This window comes from Bubalus bubalis, chromosome 19 (assembly GCF_019923935.1).
Source record: "Bubalus bubalis isolate 160015118507 breed Murrah chromosome 19, NDDB_SH_1, whole genome shotgun sequence".
NCBI classification, from domain to species: Eukaryota; Metazoa; Chordata; class Mammalia; order Artiodactyla; family Bovidae; genus Bubalus; species Bubalus bubalis.
Window position 1 is genome coordinate 46,537,380 of NC_059175.1, and position 18,897 is coordinate 46,556,276.

Below are 18,897 nucleotides of genomic sequence, written 5' to 3' on the forward strand. Positions count from 1 at the left end.
TATTTCTTTTCAACACTATCCTACAAGGATGTCTCAGAAAATGATTGTAGTGTTACAGTCCGACTTTCAGTGATTCCTGAAAATCATGAAGAAAACATTTTAAACCAGACCCAAGATTTTTCTTCTGTCACCTGAAGAAGGAACTTATGAGGCTATAAATGCAGGCTGGGTAGAGAAGTCAGTGTAGCAGAAGTGGGGACCATGGGCATTTGGGTCACTTCTTTCTGTCCCTTTACTTGAGTTTTGGGGGTATGTCCAGGCCTAATCACATATGAACCAGTTCCATTTGAGGATAGAATGCTGTCATGCACACTCACCTTTATGGCTCGATAGGTCAGATAACACACAGTTTGTGAAGAGCCTCTCGGACTGCATGGTCACTTGGTACTCCATGGGTTAAGAAATTAGTTTGTAAGCCTCCGTAGTAAGCCAAGAGGTTTTTCTCAAAGGGAGACTAGTTATCCACAGAGGATGGCAGGGCCTTGTTCCAAAATCAGGAGGGTCTGTAATGCAATTCACCTATCACAGGCTCCAACCAAAATCTCTACCTGCCACTGCTACTTTAAGAACTTCTGGATCTATAGGGTTATACGGCCAAAGTGATGGAGTAGCTTGCAAACCAGCCCAGACCTATCACAGTCAAAGCCAGCAGTTTTTCAGGTGACTTGGTAAATGGATTTGGAGAGAACACCCAAATGAGAAATATGCTGCCTCCAAAATCTGAAGAGGCCCACTAACCCACTGTGCTATTTTTTTGGTTGTAGGATGGGCCAGAAGTGACAATGTGTTATTTACCACAAGATGGGTTTGGGGACACATGGGGTACAGTATGAGATGAACTGCAGGCAAAACTCTATTGGTCACCAGAGTTTCATACTCCTCTATTTGGGTTGGCAGATCACACTGATACTTTGCTTCTCCTGGAGTTGATATCAGTTCAATGTCTAATAATACCAAACTGTTCAGTTATTTTCTTATCCCCAGTGCACTGCTGCTGCTAAGTCACTTCAGTCATGTCCAACTCTGTGTGACCCCATAGACGGCAGCCACCAGGCTCCCCCATCCCTGGGATTCTCCAGGCAAGAACACTGGAGTGGGTTGCCATTTCCTTCTCCAATGCATGAAAGTGAAAAGTGAAAGTGAAGTCGCTCAGTCGTGTCCGACTCTTAGCAACCCCATGGACTGCAGCCTACCAGGCTCCTCCATCTATGGGATTTTCCAGGCAAAGTACTGGAGTGGGGAGCCATTGCCTTCTCCATCCCCAGTGTACAGTTCTCCTTAAAAAAAAAAGGCATAGGGTTTTTTTGGGGAAGACTTGGAGAAAGAATAAGAAATGTTTGGTTTATACTGGGATCCTTCCTCAAGAAGACTTGGCATCCTTTTGTTCAAGGGATTCTGGGTCTGTAAGTTGGCTCAAGCCTGGGAACTGATTGATTCTGTTTTTATGATTCATGTTGGTGCTTTGCTCTCTTGACCTTGAACTTTTTGGCTTTTATAGGTTAAGTGTGAATTTAGTAGCCCTCCTATCCACTTTTAGGAACACTGTAATCAGTTAACCAATGCCATAGATCTATATGAGTCAAACTATTCTGCTGTTTGACTCAGCTGACCACTATGATAAGCCTGCCACCTATCTTTTGCCAGGTGAGTGCACTTAACCTCTGTCACTCTGGGATCCAATTATTCCCACAGCACTTAGGTTTCCCAGTTCAGTGATAGCAGGTCCATTGTATCACAGAAAACAGTGATAACAAAGCTCTTCAAGGATGACTGGGCTACCTCATAGGTTTGTATCCCACAATACTGATGAAAGATGTTTTCTGTACCCTTTCAGTGTGGGTGAGTAGATGTTAAATAACAAAGCTACTCTAACATTCCAATCTCCCTTAAGACTATTCTCCCTTTATTTTCCTCAGGAAAACCCAGACAAATACAGATTTTATTTACATAAAATATAATTTATATATACATAATGTATATATGGAGAAGGCAATGGCACCCCACTCAAGTACTCTTGACTGGAAAATCCCATGGATGGAGGAGCCTGGTAGGCTGCAGTCCATGGGGTGGCTAAGAGCGACTTCACTTTCACGCATTGAAGGAAATAGCAACCCACTCCAGTATTCTTGCCTGGAGAATCCCAGGGATGGGGGAGCCTGGTGGGCTGCCATCTATGGGGTCGCACAGAGTCGGACATGACTGAAGCGACTTAGCAGTAGCAGCAATTCTTTCTCTGGAAATATATATATTTATTATTTTATTATATTATAAACATATATATATATTATAGACAAATATGTATTTGTATTATATTATCATATAAACATATATATGTAAAAATTGGCTCCCATGATTATGGAGCCTGAAAAGTCCTAAGATTTGCAGTTGGCAAACTGGAGACTTAGAATGTTGATGTACTGGTTTAAGTCCAATTCCAAATACTTGAAAACCAGAATCAATGGTGTAACTTCCAATCTGAATAGAAGACAACACACAGAAACAGTAATTGTCCCTTATTCAGCTTTAGATGAGGACACCACTTAGGAAAGGACAATCTAAAAAAAAAAAAAGGAAAGGACAATCTACTTTAGTCTGTTTACAGATTGAGTTGTTAATGTCTTCCAGAAGTATCCTCATAGATACATTCAGAATTATGTTAAACCAAATATTTAAATTGATTTATAAAAGTAATTATCAGTCTAAAATTTTAGCCTATTTTGCATGTGTATGTTTAATTTCTTCAAATTTTTGAAAGTAAAAAATATTGTAGCAGAGAAAAACTAATACTATTGGGAAAAAATAGCATTTGAGATATTTATCCACAATTTATTTTGCTTTCAGTGTATTTATTTAAGTCTAGAAGAGGCAAGAAAGGTATGATGAAGAAGTGAGGACTACTTGGTTTGTTGATGTCTGGAGAAAATAATTACATTTGGCACTCATTTCTTAAGGCATTTTATGTTGGCTTTGCTTTATAATAGATAAAAAATATTTTTAAATTTTCTATTTTGTCATGATCCTAAAAATGCTAATTTTGAAGTTTATTTTTGTCATTTATATTTAAGCTATGGTAGAATACATTTTATTATTGATTTATATCAATTCTAAATATATAATTAAAAATTAATAATGTACATAAAGAAAAATTTAATTTAGTGGTTTTTGTTTCTGTTATATTTCACCAGAGAATAACTTTTGAAAATTTTCATTTTTAAAATGAAATTGTGAATTAAAGCCATTAAAATGTGTTTGATTTTGTGTAAAATAATTCTTTTAAAGTGGAATTTTAAATTAACAGAATAAGGAATATTATGAAATATTGGAACGGATTAGAACAGGTAGGAATAGAATAATAAAATTATTTCAATGATTTATTACATAATTGAATGTAATGATTTCAATATATGAATGACTAAAATAATCATATGTTTTATTGCAAATATTTATTTTGTAACTAAAATTTAATATTTTCAGACAAAATACCTATTCTGATAGTTTTGTATTTCCATGAATATTTTAATTTCCCTTTGGTAGTCCAAACAGCATGATATAATACAGCATTTTCCTTGAAAATTTAAAAATTGAATATAGTATCATATAAAAAATATATATAGCTTCTATCCAACATAAATTGTTTTCTAGACTTCAAAATATTTTGAATGAGTATAAAATCTTTGAAGAGTAAATTGTTCCCATAAATGATTGAATCTAAGATGTAGATTCATATATAATTCAGTGTGATAGATACAGGTTCATTTTCCTACACATTTTAATAACCACAACAGAATGTTAAACATTTATTAAATGCAAAAAATAAAGGTATAACACCATATTTATTATAGTATTATTCTATTTATGTTAAATGTATGGAAAATAGTAGGAAGAATTTAGAAAAATCAAAATTAATTTTCATTTGTATATACATATGTAAAATTTCTACTGAAAGTTTATACTATAAACCCGTTCCTGCTTTTTATTTTGGCTACTTATTAATAATTTCCATAATATAAACATGGGATGGGGTCCCTGACATAGTGCACAATATTTACACTACAGTATTTAATATTCCACAATTTTCAATAAATTGTAGCATTATCCCTGGGTTACCTTTGTTTCAGCCTGAGAATATATTTGACAATATTGATAATTGAACAATATCTCAAATTTGTTTTTTGCTGTGTATAAATGTGTATTGGGCTGCCCTGGTGGCTCAGACAGTAAGAAATCTACCTGCAATTCAGGAGACCTGGGTTCGATCCCTAGGTTGGGATGATCTCCTGGAGGAGGGCATGGAAACCCACTCTAGTTTCTTGCCTGGAGAATCCCCATGGACAGAAGAATGATGGGCTACAATCCATGGGGTTGCAAAGAGTTGGACACGACTGAGTGATTAAGCACAAAGTGTCTTAACTGTCTAGACTAGACTCTTTAGAACAGAGAGTTAAGGAAAGCATCCCTAAGAATAAAAATTATAAATGAAATTTGATAAACATTTAATTAGGGGAAAATGTAGAGAAGAGGAAGGGTGTTAAAGGGTGAGAGAAACATCTGCAAGCATCAGGTATAAAAGCTAGAACAAGCCTTCTGAGAAATGAAGAAAACAAAACAAGGTAAAACAAAGCAATTGATATGTATAGAATGTATAGCAAAGTGGATTAAGGTGACAGAAGCACATCTGGAGACGAAACAAGATTATGATTAATGCATAAATAAGGCTATAGAGTCCAAGCAAATAGAATAACAATAAAAGTAAAGATTATTATAAAAGAATATTATCCCCTTTTAATAGAAGTGCCTTAGACTAAACACACACATACACATACATACAGAAAATTTGCCTAATATAACAGAAATTTGCATTAGACTAAGCCTGATTTCTAAGATTTTACATTTATATTTCTTAGGTACTGTACCTGGTTGGAGATTTTTTTGCTACAAAGTAGTATGACTACATTTGTGATGTAGAAAAATCAACTTCTTTAGTACAGAAAATTGTTTGGAGTAGAATGAGAGGGAAGTAGTCATCAATCCGAAGACTGCTGCATTGGTCCAGATAAGACCAGTGCAGGGTGGTAGCCATAGAGATGGAGACAGATGAATAGGCGGGGAGATATTTCAGAGAAGAAAAGTCTGCATATATTTATTTTAATGTTGGGCTTAAAAGTAAAGAAGGAGTAAAGTATGAATCCCAAGTCTGTAATTTTTGCTACCATAAAAAATAGATTCAAGTGCTCAAATAGTTCAAAGATGTAATAAGATACCAAAGATAGGTGGAATAAGAATGTACTGGGAATTGCAAACTAAATGATGGAGGACAATAGAGCAGGGGATAGGCTGGAAATTACTCAAGGTACAGAATAGTGTTAGGTTTGAAAAACCATTGTTTCCCTGTGGCTCAGATGGTAAAGAATCCACCTGTAATGCAGGAGACCTGGGTCTGATCGCTGGGTGCAGAAGACCCTCTGGAGAAGGGAATGGCTACCCACTCCAGTATCCTTGCCTGGAGAATTCCATGGACAGAAGAGCCTGACAGGCTTTGGGGTCACAGTCTTTGGGCTCTCAGAGTCAGACCCGACTGAGAGACTAACTCTTTCACTTTTGCAAAACCATTAGGAATTTTTCCAACTGAAAGTTTCTGTAAATATTGATACACGATTCATGTGTCTGTTTTAAACACTTGATGAAAAACCATCTATACTAAGAAGTTTACTTTTAAGATCAGAAAGAATAGAATGAAGATACATAAGATTATTAAGATGGCCAATGGAAAAGCTCTGTGAGTTTTATATCCCTTGAAATTTCAAATGTCCTTAAAATTTGTCATTTCCAAAAAAATGAGAACATTCTGGTAGAAAGAGTACTCTTCTAAAGTCATATAGAGAAAAATCTGTGAGGTTAAGATTAATATTCTATCTCTGGTCAGTCTCTGATGACAGAGCCTGTGTATCTGGAAGCAATATTATACTGAGAGAAGTTACATTGTTTAAAATTATGGCATATAGCCTAACCTTATCATAATAAGATTTGAAATTCCTCACATTATCTCTTTGAGTTCAGTGATTTTAAGTGTAATCAAGAGTATATTAATATTTTACACTTAAGATCTAGACTAATAGATTATTTTCTTGTTAATGTGCCAGGCATTTAAATCTTGGTGGTATTCAATTAAAAAAAAAATTGTATGAGCACTGTGTTTTGAAGATACATTTTACTTTATTTCAAATTAATATATGTGTGTTTTTGAGAATGATAAAATTAAAATGTTTAATTTCTCCACAGTGAAAATTAAGATAACCACCTCAATCATTGTTCTAGTGATGTTATGTGGAGATAAATTGATATTTGCCAAAATTATTTTTTCTGTAATAACAATGCGTATATTTATAGACTCTTCCTTTCTACCTCCCTGAAGCTTCACACTGACCAAGATAAAGGAGATGGAAATTTAAAATACATACTAACAGGAGATGGGGCTGGCAGTCTGTTCGTCATAGATGAAAACACAGGAGATATTCATGCAGCAAAGAAACTAGACAGAGAAGAAAAGTCCCTTTACGTTCTTCGTGCCAAGGCTATAGACAGAAAGACCGGGCGGCAGGTGGAGCCTGAATCTGAATTTATAATTAAAATTCATGATATCAATGACAATGAACCAAAATTCACAAAAGACTTGTACACTGCCAGTGTTCCTGAAATGTCTGGAGTCGGTAGGTATATGCTAATTCATGTAAAGTAAGTTGTTTTTATTTTTTGCTAAGGTAGTTATTACAGACATACAGTTATGAGATGTGATCTCTTTCAAGATAAGAGCTATAACTGAAACTACTAATTAGTGTTAGCTAACTCACTTCTAATGATTTTCAGTTGTGTTTCTTAACATTTCCTGCTATTTTGTAACTGATATTTAAGATGATTACGGAGAACAATTATTCCACTGAATTTCAACCAAATCTTTACCTCTACTCAACTGCCATTCAAATGGCACTTAGATTCAGTGTATTTTTGCCTGAAATGAAAAGAACAGTGTCAGCAGTTTTAGAAAGTTTTGCTTGCATTATTTTGCATAATAACAACAAATGCTTGCATTTGACAAATTTCTTTTGATAGTCTCATTTGATCATTGAAACAACTTCATGTGATAGGCATGAGAAATAGAATTTTAAATCCCCATTCTGTTAATTAGGAACCTTGGATTCAGAAAGATTAAGTAAATGAATTAAGATCAAATAACCTGGCAGCATATCAACAATATTCTAATCCTTTTTCATGTTATTTTAGCTATATTCCACACAGCATGATTAGTCCTAAAAACTGAAACTCATCATTTCATTCTTTAAGGCTGCCCATAATTTTAAATGCCTTTTGTTATTATGCAATATTTTTATCTGTAAAGGTCACTACATTTAGCTATATTTATATGTAAGGTTAAATTTATTAATGAGATGGTAAAAGCTGACTCAAATCATATTTCTAATAAAAACACTGAAAAACATGAGATTGATTTTCAAATTTTGATATTTAATTGAATATTATTTCAAAATCACGTATATAATTTTGACATTGTTGTAATTAATATCTAGGTCAGTCTTAAATAAAAGAAGAAAAACAAACTTATGTACACCTTTGCTGAGTGATTGATGTTAAATATTTTTTAATTATGTGTGTCATCTAGCCAGAATAACCAAAAGTTTGTAAAGAAGTTTTTATTTTTTCTAAACTGAGGTGAAATCTCACCTGAGGAGGGGAAAAATCTGCCTTTTCAGGTATAAATTCCAATAAATGAAAAGCACTAATCAAATTGGAAAGGAGTCCTGTGAAATCATAAAGCCTAGGATGAAATATGAGTGGTTGTATTTTCTTGTAAGATTTTAAAATATCTGTTAGCTTGGTTTGGTTACATGGAAAGTACTGGGTTGGTCCATAAAAGTTGACCAGTGGGCTAATGTAGATATACAGCATGTTTCTTTGTAGGCTTATATTTGAGGTAAAGATACATCTAAAATGATGTTTTCCATTTCAGCTTTCTATTGATGTATGCTCTACAGTTCGGTTTTCTGATTAATACCCTTCAACAATTGTAAAACTTTTTTCTTTTTTTTTTTTTGTATGTATGCTATTTTGTCAGATGTTTTGACACATAATAATACAAAAAGTGAAACTGTTAGTTTCTCAGTTGTGTCTGACTCTTTGCAACCCCATGGACTGCAGCCTGTCAGACTCCTCTGTCCATGGAATTCTCCAGGCAATAATACTGGAGTGGGTTGCCATTCCCTTCTCTATGGGATCTTCCCCACCAAGAGACCAAACTTGGGTCTCCTGCATTGCAGACAAATTCTGTACTGTCTGAGCCACCAGGGAAGCTCCAATAGTACAAAAACTTTCATGTCTTGTTTTTCTCCAGAAAGATTTTATATACCTATAGGATATGCGATTATGCAAAATCATGCAAGCAAAGATGTCTAAAACTGCTGACACCATTCCTTTCATTTCAAGCAAAAATACACTGAACCTGAGTGCCATTTCAATAGCAGTCTATTCCCTAGCGGCTGAGACAGTGAAGAATCTGTCTGCAATGCAGGAGACTCAGATTTGATCCCTGGGTCAGGAACATCTGGAGATGGGCCTAGCAACCCACTCCCGTATTCTTGTTTAGAGAATTCCATGGACAGAGGAACCTGGCCGGCTCTAGTCCATGGGGTAGCAAAGAGTTGGACACAACTGAACAATAAACACTTTCACTTTCATAGAAGTAAAAAGTATAATTAATATGATAGAGGTATTTAAATGTAATAAATTTGGATAATTGACTTAAAACCAAAAGACTTTTTAAATTTCCACACTATTATTTCATCTTTAAAAACAGAATATTTACTTATCAGAAACTCTTTATATTTAAACTCAACCTGTATTTTCTCCTATATTATTTTAGATTATTTAATGGGATATTATCTTCTACTCAATATGTTTTTATAATCTATCTACCAAATTCAAATTCAAAGACTATCTTTGAACTTGATGAAATTCATTAGAATTAGATGAAATACTAATTCATCAGTATTAGATGAAATGCTAATATCATCTAGATTCTATTAATATTATCAAGTGTGTGATAAGATCAGAACTAGACTAAGTGCCTCTCTAATTTATTTTTCACAAAACTTTCACTTGTTCAAACCTATATTAAAATATAGAATATATAAGTTTATACATATGAGAAGGCTTGCAGATTATCTTGTCCAAAAAGCCCTTCATGTAAAGCAATCTGTATGTCTTTTATATAAGCTTTAAATTATGGGCAGTACAATCTCTAATTACTGTAAACCTTAAATACAAGAATTTGGGTCATTGCCAATAACATTACCTGCATGTCTACAATTACAACAAAACTGAGAAAAGTGTATAGGTGGTGGCTGTATGGCTCCAATTGCAGATTTTGGTACTGATAAACAAAGATTTAAGAACTACAGGTGAAACTTGATCCCATTTATAGAGAGAGGAGTAGTGTTAGTCATTCAGTCGTGTCAGATTCTTTGTGATTCCATGACTGTAGCCCGTCAGGCTCCTCTGCCTATGTAATTCTCCAGACAAGAATACTGCAATGGATTGCCATGCCCTTCTCCAGGGGATGTTCCCAACCCAGGGATGGAACCCAGGTTTCCTGCATTAGGCAGATTCTTTACCATTTGAGCTAACCAGGGAAACCTGCCCCTTTATAGAGGATAGTTATTATTCTTTATTACTAATATTGACATTATTGCACTAATTGATTCTTCCTTGCCCCACTCATAGACTTGTATGTGTATGCATTTTTAAACAGAAATGTGCATATTATAAATATCATATATATATATATATGTGTGGAAGATACTTACTTGGTTTAATTACCACTCAATGAGTAAAAATGAGTCTAAAAGAATTAAACTGACTTGCTCAAAAAAATACAGAGACAAATTGTTACTACACTATCTTTTAAAAGGAAAAAAAAGTTAATAAAATGAAGAAATAGCTGGATAATTTAAATACCTTCCTATTTTTCTCTACTATAAAATAGTTATGAATATTATGCAAAATGTACTTTGGAAAACTTCTAATTTTATTAGGTTGACTCTTTGAAAGTAGAATTTTTTTTCTTATTATTTTAATTCAAATTTCTCAAAAAATTAAATCTAAATAAGGTAAGGAGAAACTGTATTTTACAATAAGAATTTAGATCTATTTATCTATATATGTATATATATATTTCTTGTATATATGTATATATTTTTGTGCTTTTCCTTTGCAATTCTTCTACCTGATTTAAAGGAAAATAAAGATTAACTCATTATAGGTTTATAGATGTGATTTTCTCTGCTTTTACCTATACAAATTATCATTTACGGAGAAATATAAAGGGTGATATTTAGAAACTTTGTCAGGTTATGTGTAGCCCATATGTTAACAGCTAAAGCCTAAATACAATCACATAAGAAAGAATGCCTTCTCTCTAAATGAAGTAATTCATAATTATTTAATTATAAACTTATTATTAATTGTAAGCTTATTTTCACTATATTAATGATTTTAATTTAAACCCCAAAATTGAAAATCTGCTATTAACTTTTATGGCAACTTAAACCTAAGATCAGAGAAGGCAATGGCACCCCACTCCAGATTTCCCAGCTTGGAAAATCCCATGAACGGAGGAGCCTGGTAGGCTGCAGTCTGTGGGGTCACTAAGAGTCTGACGCGACTGAGCGACTTCCCTTTCTCTTTTCATTTTCATGCATTGGAGAAGGAAATGGCAACCCACTCCAGTGTTCTTGCCTGGAGAATTCCAGGGACGACGGAGCCTGGTGGGCTGCCATCTATGGGGTCACACAGAGTCGGACATGACTGAAGTGACTTAGCAGCCACAAACCTAAGATAATAAAGTATATAAATTCTTTATTCTCATTTTATCTTTCTTTCCAATGTTGTAGCCCAATGTTCTCCTTTAGAGTGTTCCCTTCTATTGGATTATTTGTTATTTCTTCATACATTTGTCTTTTCTTTTTCTCTCTCACCAAATCCTCTGCATGCTTTTTCCCTCTGCCTCTTCTTTCTGTCAAAATCATAAGCCATATTTCACTTTTGTTCTCAGAATCATGTACCTCAAAATAAAATGAATCTGGTAGCAAAATAAATCTTATGAAATCAGTGAATTAACAATTTGAATTTAGCATCTTGGTTATGTTTAATAATTCATATTTCAAATAATCCTTAAGTATGAAAACAATTAATAATCTAACATATCTGCACAAAACATTTTGTTATTAGCTAAATTCAAATGATTCCAATTAATTCCAAATGATTTCAATTAACTCTTGAAATCTGAAACACATTAGCATCTTCTAATCAGAACACTAATCTGGGTAATACATGAGGCTATATAGTGAAGGAAAATGGGATACACTTTGATTTAGATATTTGTAGCAGATTCCTATATTTTATGTTTTCCATTTTTTGTGACCATTATACTTTGGTTAAAGATTATCTATCAACTTTCTATATTTGCATGCATTCATCTCCATCAAGGCAAATTCCTACTGTGTAAATTTGGAGGCTTCTCATGACTGGGTATTTCCCCCAACTGGTCCCTCAAAAACTTATCCAGTTTACCTCCCACACCATCACCCCCAACAAAGAAAGTATTGGTAGCTTTTCACAGATCACTCAATTAACTCATCAATGGATGCTTCATGTCCTAATCTAGGGCTCTATCTTTTCTATCTACACTGCCTGTAGATTCAATAATGTGTTCAATTATATGACCGGACAGGCCATTTAGTAAGTACAGTGTTTAGACTGAAGCTTCTTCAGACTGGCTAGCTCAAATCCCATCCTATCACCTACTAGCTATGTGATCATGAGGAACCTCAATATGCCCAAGGTCTACATCCCAAGTTTATCATGAGGATAAAATAATAACATAAATGAAGCACTGAGAACTCTGCCTAGTCTACATTAAGCATTTTGTAAATGTTAGATCTTGTTATGACTTTGTACTAGGAACTCTGTTGGGCTTTAGAGATAAAATATTGAACAAAAGCAGACAAAAGTCCTTGCCTTAGGATATTTTACATCACACAGGAAAAAACCTACAAGCAACAAATGACATGAATTTGTCATTCAGGTTTCATTACATTTTACTTAATGTTTGTTTAATAAAAAAGTAAATATTTATTTTAAATTATTTGAGAATAAATGAAACATATAGCTGCAAAAATCTAGAGGGCTGTAAAAATCCATGTAGTCCCTTTTAGTCTTTTATAAACTAATATTTATAAAATTAGGACAAAAGCAGATAAACAACTAATTTTATTACTAAATAATATGAATTGTGAAATAGTCTTACATTTATGGAAATAGAAAACAAACAAACCAGAAAAAAAGCTGACCTTTCCCTAAAGTTTGGAACACTATATATTTCTCATTTGTTCATTTTTCTAGTATAAGTAATATATTAGCGATATGCTCTTAGTATTCATTAGTGTTTAACAACATTCTAAATATTACTATGATTCTGAGAAAGTGAAAGTGAAGTCGCTCAGTCGTGTCTGACTGTTTGGGACCCCATGGACTGTAGCCCACCAGGCTCCTCTGTCCCTGGGATTCTCCAGGCAAGAATACTGGAGTGGGTTGCTGTTTCCTTCTGAGAAGGGGAACAATATTTTGTACGGGTGTTTGTGGCATTTAACCACATTTATTTCCATTCCTTAATTTATTTAATGCTTTTAGGTTAAATAGTTTTGGGTAGATTCAAAGATCACATACCCATGATAAAGAACAAATGATCAGAACCAAACTTAACAACAAAAAATACTAAAAGTGTCACAAAAGTATAGAGGTGTGTTTTTACTTATTATGAAATGATAACCACAGTCAAAATGAATCTACTAGGAAAAGAAATTTATGAAACCAGTGAAGTAACAATTTGAATTTAGCATCTTGGTTATGTTTAATAATTCATATTTCAAATAATCCTTAAGTATGGAAACAATAATCTAACATATATGCACAAAAGATTATATAAAAATAAACATAAATCAGAAAACAGCTCTAATTGAACTTTTGAATGTTCTTGTGGGTGGAAATCACTTTAAAGATTTCTGCTTTGGTCTAACTCAAATATAAGAGGATGCTTTTTAAGTGATAAAAGAGTACACCTGGTCACTAAAAGTCGGACATGACTGAGCAACTTCCCTTTCACTTTTCACTTTCATGCATTAGAGAAGGAAATGGCAACCCACTCCAGTGTTCTTGCCTGGAGAATCCCAGGGACAGGGGAGCCTGGTGGGCTGCTGTCTATAGGGTCCAACAGAGTCGGACAGGACTGAAGCGACTTAGCAGCAGGACTAAGTTACAATGTGTCCTCTCACAAGATATGCAAATTCCATTGCAGCGGAGGAAAACAGAGGCTTTAAGAGGAAGAGATCAAGTTCTCATGTTAATTAGTTTTGAGAAAATATAAAAATATTTGCTAAATTCATGCATTCAGATATATTGATGAAAAATAAAGTTGTTAGTACAATCTTAATGTGCAATATATTAGTTTCTATAGTCTGCATATACACACAAATTTTGAGAAGCATTCACTACAACTCATTACACAAGCTCTGCCTGTGTAATGTATGTGGGATATTAAAGTAGGTGACAGAACCAACATGGAACTCACTTTTTCTAAAGAATTTCAAAATCTATGTAAGAATCAGAGTCAACAGTTTGAAAAACTGCATGTAATATACTAGAAAATGCTCTACAAACTCATTTTGCTCAAGGAATACATGTAGGATTTATTTAATGGTAGTTTTAGAATCATGCCTTGAATCTCTATAGAGTTCTAGAAAATAGAGAAAAAGTCCATCAATATATTACATTATATTTAGCTCCTGAAACTAGCTCCCTTAAAGTTCTTTTATCTTTTAAAAATAATGACGTGTGATGAAGTTAAGAGAAAATAATTGAAATTTTACAAAATAAAATGTAACCAAGAGTAATGGTAGATTATAGTATTATATATGAGACAATTATACACTTTCTTAACTCTGGAAGGATATATCTACTGATTTACATATGTGTAGAAAATAATACAAAGCATATCAATAGGTATGATTATATATGACAATGTTAACTACATTTTAAAAAGAAACACAGACACAACGCACATATAAATCTTGCATACCAAAAATGTTGGCAATTTTATGTCTTTTGTTTCTTTCTTCATGAAAAAAGGGCCCCTTTATTTTCATTAAATTTACCATATATATTTAATTTATTAGAATAAAAGCAGCAAGAGTGCTTTCATTGTTGGATTTATCTTTGAGTCCACACTTCCAGTTAGCAATAAAAGTATTAATTGAGAATTGCATGAGCACTGTATTTAGTGAAAAATTGTTTTTTGTCATAAAATTTTCAACCAAACAGTGCATAGTCACCTTTATGATAAATTTTGCTTTTGATTGTTTAGATAGCCCAATAACAATATTATTCAGGAATATTAAAATTTAAAAAAATGTAAGATGAGTGATTTTAGCAGCATAATTTAAACAAATATCTTGAAAAATGCACCATGGTCTAAGATACCATATTCCCAGTAATATGTTTTCATAAAGATAGCTTCAAATTTCCAGGTATTTAAGTATCTGTGTTTGGGTGGGAATTCATGTAGGTACATCTGTTATACAAGTGACTGCAACAGATGCAGATGACGCCAACTACGGAAATAGTGCCAAAGTGGTCTATAGCATATTGCAAGGACAGCCATATTTTTCAGTGGATCCAGAATCAGGTAATAACATTTAATACTTGGCCTTTTTCTTATTATGTAATACATCTGGATGCACAGTTAATTTTTAGATTTTTATATACTTAAAATCAATCTTTTACGTATTGCGTTTTTATTTATTCCTGATACTTACTCCATGAAAACAGAAGCGGATTTCCTATTTTTGAAAAAGATTTGAATCCTTAGCCCTTGAGACTAATATTAATTGAGTTTAAATTTATGATGTAAAATATAGAATTTCGTAGAGATTGAACACATTATGTGTCTTAGAAATTACAAAAACCTAAAAAATGTGACAATCATCAATATTAAACAAGCTGACTCATCTAAAGTTTTTGGCTCAAGTTAGTTTTTTTTTAATCAAAATGGTAATTAAATTGATTTATCAAAACAGTAATTAAATTGATTTAGCAAAACCTGTTTCCTAAACAATTGTCCATGGAAGAATTTTTGCCTGTTCTGTGACTAATGTTAAATTGGTTATGGATTGAAAGATTTATCTAGGTCCACTGACATGTTATCATCTGCATGTTCTGATTAATTTCTGTAAAATGGATCTTGCATGGCTTAATTTTAAAACTCGATTGAATTGCAAAATATGTGTCTACTTTTTCCAAAAGGTGTAATAAAAACTGCATTACCAGATATGAGCAGAGAAAACAGAGAGCAGTACCAAGTGGTTATACAAGCCAAAGACATGGGAGGCCAGATGGGAGGACTTTCTGGGACCACCACAGTCAACATCACTCTGACAGATGTCAACAACAATCCTCCTCGATTTCCCCAGAGTAAGAGAGTTTTCAGTGATATCGTGTGGAAAGTTTCTCAAACACACTGTGAACAGTTAAATGTTTTTGCTCCTAGTTTATGCATACAGATGAATCCACAAACCCTCCTTCAACAGAATGTCACAATTTCCCTCATATTAAAGTGAAGAATCCACCTGCAATGCAGGGGATGCAGGTTTGATCCTTGGGTTGCGAGACAATCTAGAGGAGGAAATGGCAACCCATTCCGATATTCTTGCCTGGGAAATCCCATAGACAGAGGAGCTTGGTGGTCTACCGTCCATAGGATGCAAAGATTCAGACACGTCTGAGCTGTTAATACTGCATCACTTCAAAGTGACTACGATCATTTTTATCATTGAGTAGTTAATGGAGACAACAAGGAAATGAGGTTCTTTTTGGCAACTTTAATTATCCTTTCCTACCTTTTGAAGAGTTATAAAATTTTCCAGCCTAGCTTTCCCAACATTTCTATGATAATCTAGTTCTTGTGATTATCTTTTCCCTGCTTATGTGTATGGACTCTCAAGGCTGACCACTTGGTTTCAAATCCATGTCTGTAATTGGCCTCAGTTCTCTTGTTTGTACATAAAAACTATAATTCCTTTTTTATCCAATTATAAAACAGGTTTGTTGATGTTTAAATGTCTCTGAAATCAAATACTATATTAAAATCAATGTAAGTTAGTTTAATTGGCCACATTTTTCTTTTTTATTCGCCCATAGCCTTATGGAATACCTTGGTTGTGATGACATCTGAGCTATGTTAAACATTTTCTGGTATCTGTTACCTACTTGTGAATAATTACACCAGTCTATAGCCTTTCAGTTGTAGCCATTTTTAGGTATGCATGTTAAACTATAGATTCTTTGTAAGCCATGAGAACCTATAAATATAGACTGATTCTCTGCTGCAAATATTTCCATTTGGCAGTAAATAAAAACATAAGGGGCCCTTTCTTGAAATGCTCTACTAAGGACCCTGACAATTCAATTTCTGACATTGATTCCAATGCAATAAAGCATTTTTTCAAGCTAATCAAATTTGAATACTTAATAATACAGCTCTGGATGGTGGACATATACATACGATAAATGTTAAAAAATAAACTTCACTGAGAATATGAATTATAAGCTTAATTAACATAAATCTAAACTTTGAATTCAGTTTCCTTAAATATAAACTGAAAGGGTATGATCTGATGAATTCTCAAATGACTTCCCACTCTATAATTCTTAGCATAAGGTTTGGAACTGTAATAGTAATAGTGGAAATGATCTTGAACTAAGAAATGAACTAAGCATCTTAATGACATAATTTCATGTAATCTACTTAACAAACATAGGAGTTAATTGCTATCATCATCTCGATTTTATAGATGTGGAAATTAAGGGTTAAAGAATTTAACTAACTTGCCCAGTGATGAGAATTCAAATTCACGGTAGCTGGATTTAGAAGTCTCTCTTCTTAAGAACCAAGCAAATTGGAAAGAGAACAGACTTTGAAGTTAGAGAGACTTAGTTTTGCCTTCTGCATTTCCCAATTTTACAGGGTGATTTCCTTGAGCCTTATCTCTGAGGACAATATTACCTGCCTTCATTCTATGAGGATGAATGTTAGAATTAAATGAATTAACATAGAGGCCTTTGGCCTTATATAGACATCAACACATATTAAATGTTTAAAAACATTTCTAACTTTCATTAATATTTATTGTGATATTTTCCAATTATCTCTTAAATAAACCCTCACAAACTTAAATGCTTTTGGGGACAACACAATGTAAACATTTCAGGAGACAGAAACATTCATATCCCAATAAAAGACATTAACAAGCAAAAAAGAAAAGGAAATAAAGAAAGAACTTGTCATGAAAGGATTTATTTTTTTTTATCCTTGAGTTAGAATATAAGAATAAATATATGTTCTAAATAATTTCAGTTCAGTTCAGTTGCTCAGTCATGTCCAACTCTTTGCAACCCCATGAATTGCAGCACGCCAGGCCTTCCTGTCCAGCACCAACTCCAGGAGTTTATTCAAACTCATGTCCATCGAGTCGGTGATGCCATCCAGCCATCTCATCCTCTGTCGTCCCCTTCTCCTCCTGCCCCCAATCCCTCCCAGCATCAGAGTCTTTTTCAGTGAGTCAACTCTTCTCATAAGGTGGCCAAATTATTGGAGTTTCAGCTTTAGCATCAGTCCTTCCAGTGAACACCCAGGACTGATCTCCTTTAGAATGGACTGGTTGGATCTCCTTGTGAACTTGTCATGAAAGGATTTATTTTTTTCTGTCCTTGAGTTAGAATATAAGAATGAATGTATGTTCTAAATAATTTAGCAAATGAATAATGTGTAATGATAATACCGAACACTTCAAATAAGCAGTAAACAATTGCTTTCCTCCCCTCTTAAGTCAAAAAGTTCTGGATTCTAATATCAGAACTACCATCTATTATCTAAATAACCTTGAGATATCCATTTATTCTTTCTGGAACAGATTTCTCATTTACAAAATGAGAGAGTTCTGCCTTTATAAATTATTTTCCCTACTTAATAAATCTATAAATTTTTGACAGCTTACAATTCAATATGATGAAAAATTCTCCTAACTTAAAATTAATTTAATAAAAAGAGCAGAGGAAATGAAAGTTTTTGTTATCTAAAGATGAAACAGCTTTGATTTAATTTTCAGGTACGTATCAATTTCATTCTCCTGAGTCTGTACCTCTTGGAACTCCTCTTGGAAGGATAAAAGCCAATGACCCTGACGTGGGGGAAAATGCTGAGGTGGAATACAGCATTGCCGAAGGAGATGGAGCAGACATGTTCGATATCTTCACTGACAAGGATACACAGGAAGGGATTATAACTGTCAAACAGGTTTCTTCTTGCTGTCTTCATTTTTTCATTGAGCATTTTATGGTTTATTCTTGCTTTTTAGGTAAGAAAGCCTAGGATTATTTCTTCCATCTTTTATATGCTTCTGTCCTTCACATAAATGGGAATAGTTGTGATTTTTCTTCAAGTGAGTTAAGCATCTTTATCACTGACACTTAAAATTGCTATAAAACTTCAACAGCTCTTGCTTAGAGTAAACAAAAAGTACAACTAGGATCAAGTAATCTCAAAAGTCATTTTTATATTTCTCCGTGACATTATTTTGCCATGGTGATACTCTGGCCACCTCACATGAAAAGCTGACTCATTGGAAAAGACTTTGATGCTGGAGAAGATTGAAGGCAAAAGGAGAAGAGGGCAGCAGAGGATGAGATGGTTAGATAGTATCACTGACTCAATGGGCATGA

The 18,897-nt window shown here is 33.7% G+C and overlaps 1 protein-coding gene across 1 annotated transcript in view; it reads left to right on the forward strand.

The window, feature by feature from the left end:
- CDH9 (cadherin 9) overlaps positions 1-18,897 on the forward strand; it is a 139,220-nt gene that overhangs the window by 97,684 nt on the left and 22,639 nt on the right. Inside the window, exons 3-6 of the mRNA XM_006073952.4 lie at positions 6,413-6,707; positions 14,687-14,806; positions 15,424-15,591; positions 18,285-18,472. Of these exons, the coding sequence (XP_006074014.3) occupies positions 6,413-6,707; positions 14,687-14,806; positions 15,424-15,591; positions 18,285-18,472 (771 nt within the window). The remainder of the gene's footprint in view (positions 1-6,412; positions 6,708-14,686; positions 14,807-15,423; positions 15,592-18,284; positions 18,473-18,897) is intronic.